General features: G+C 29.9%; 1 protein-coding gene across 1 annotated transcript; it reads right to left on the bottom strand.

Annotated features, from left to right (window-relative positions):
- Nucleotides 1-322: 322 nt before the first annotated feature.
- Nucleotides 323-1,342, bottom strand: LOC111033976 (the record flags this gene model as incomplete). Its single annotated transcript, XM_022314961.1, has 4 exons — nucleotides 1,276-1,342; nucleotides 1,023-1,199; nucleotides 542-927; nucleotides 323-424 (listed from the first exon to the last, which is right to left on the bottom strand). Coding segments are annotated over exons 1-4 (732 nt in total), but the record flags the coding sequence as incomplete, so codon positions are not given.
- Between the last annotated feature and the right edge of the window lie 287 nt (nucleotides 1,343-1,629).

Below are 1,629 nucleotides of genomic sequence, written 5' to 3'. Positions count from 1 at the left end.
GGAATCTAAATTTAAGTTCCATTTGACTGGATCGGGTCCGGGAATTTGTGATTGGTCATTAAAATCATAAACAGTGATTTGTGCCTAAATAAAACGGAAACATTTTTGTTTTAAAACTGTGACTCGTGAGACATAGATGTCAGATATTTGATTTAATAGATAGTCTTATAAAAGATATAGCAATAGAAGCTCTTAACCACCGAGTAGTTGATAGTTGAACAATACGAGGTGGTTGTTTTCCCTCGTATAATGTTTGAAACAAATCCTTATACCTTAACTGCCTTAAAGAACTATACGAAAACCAATTTCTAATTTCTCTTACCAAAAATTCCAAACTACTTGGCAATTCATCGCATGCATTTGAAGCACATATGTTTAGCGAATGGCAGACACATTTAATTAACTGAAGATGTGGAATTATTTCCTTTAATAATGTAAATAATGATTTATTTTTACCGCATAAATTACTGGCACCATCTGTGCCAATACCTATTAAATTTTGTATGTTTAACTTAGATTTTTCTAAAAATTCTAGAAAAACCGTCTTTAGAATTTCAGAAGTCGCCTTTTCAATTTCAACAAACCCTAGGAAGTCGGTGATTATGTCTAGTTGTACACTACTATAATACCGTACACAAAAGGCCATATATTTATTTGTGCCAATATCTGTGGATTCGTCAAGAATAAGAGAATATGAACTAGCACCTATATCTTCTATCAGTTCATTAAAATATACTGGAGCAATTACATTCATAATTAACATGGAACATTTTGTTCGATGTAGTTCTAAATTCTGGAACTCACTACCACCAATGTTTTTCAATAACTCTCCAAGATGGTCTATGGAACGAATTGCTGAATGATTAGCGATAAACATTGATAATTTTAAATCACGTATTTTTTGTTCATCAGATTTAACAGCAATACCTATACAGTTAAAAACAAAACTATAAATATTCAAAAACCAAGTGACTAACTAACATAAATTAATTGACTAATTAAATATAATATTATGTAAGTACCGAATGAGGCTAAAACGGGCTGTCTTTGAACATCAAAAGAATTGGCTTTATTGATATGTGTTATTGTTTTCGCATGTTTTAAAAGATCAGTTTTATGTGCTTTTAAGGGCACTCTACAGATTTTACAAAACGCTTCACCTTTTCCAGCATAAGCTTCCGATGCACGTTGAAGCCACTCTATAAGAATATAATTTTTTTAAACACCTCTCTCTTGTGACACATTTATAAACATTCATATACATTTATAACTTACTAGAAAAACATGGTAATAATTCCCAATCAGCATTATACTTTTTAGAATATTTCGCATACTTGCCCATGATTTAAAACTATGTAAACATAATAGATAATATGTTATTCTACTGAAAACGGACGACAACAGCAACAGTCAACAACTAACAAATAACTAACCATCACCTGTTATCGGAATATCAATTATTCAATTCGACTATTAAAGTATTAACTATTCCGGTTATTCATTAGTTGTCTTGGATAGTACGATACGACTATAAATAACATAACTAGTAACTACATGCATTGATTTTGTAAATACAACAATATTAAAGTATATCTATTAATAAACAATAATTATTTATTATTATTATTA

Source organism: Myzus persicae, unplaced genomic scaffold, assembly GCF_001856785.1.
Source record: "Myzus persicae strain clone G006 unplaced genomic scaffold, MPER_G0061.0, whole genome shotgun sequence".
NCBI classification, from domain to species: domain Eukaryota; kingdom Metazoa; phylum Arthropoda; class Insecta; order Hemiptera; family Aphididae; genus Myzus; species Myzus persicae.
This window is presented reverse-complemented; position numbering and strand designations above follow the sequence as displayed.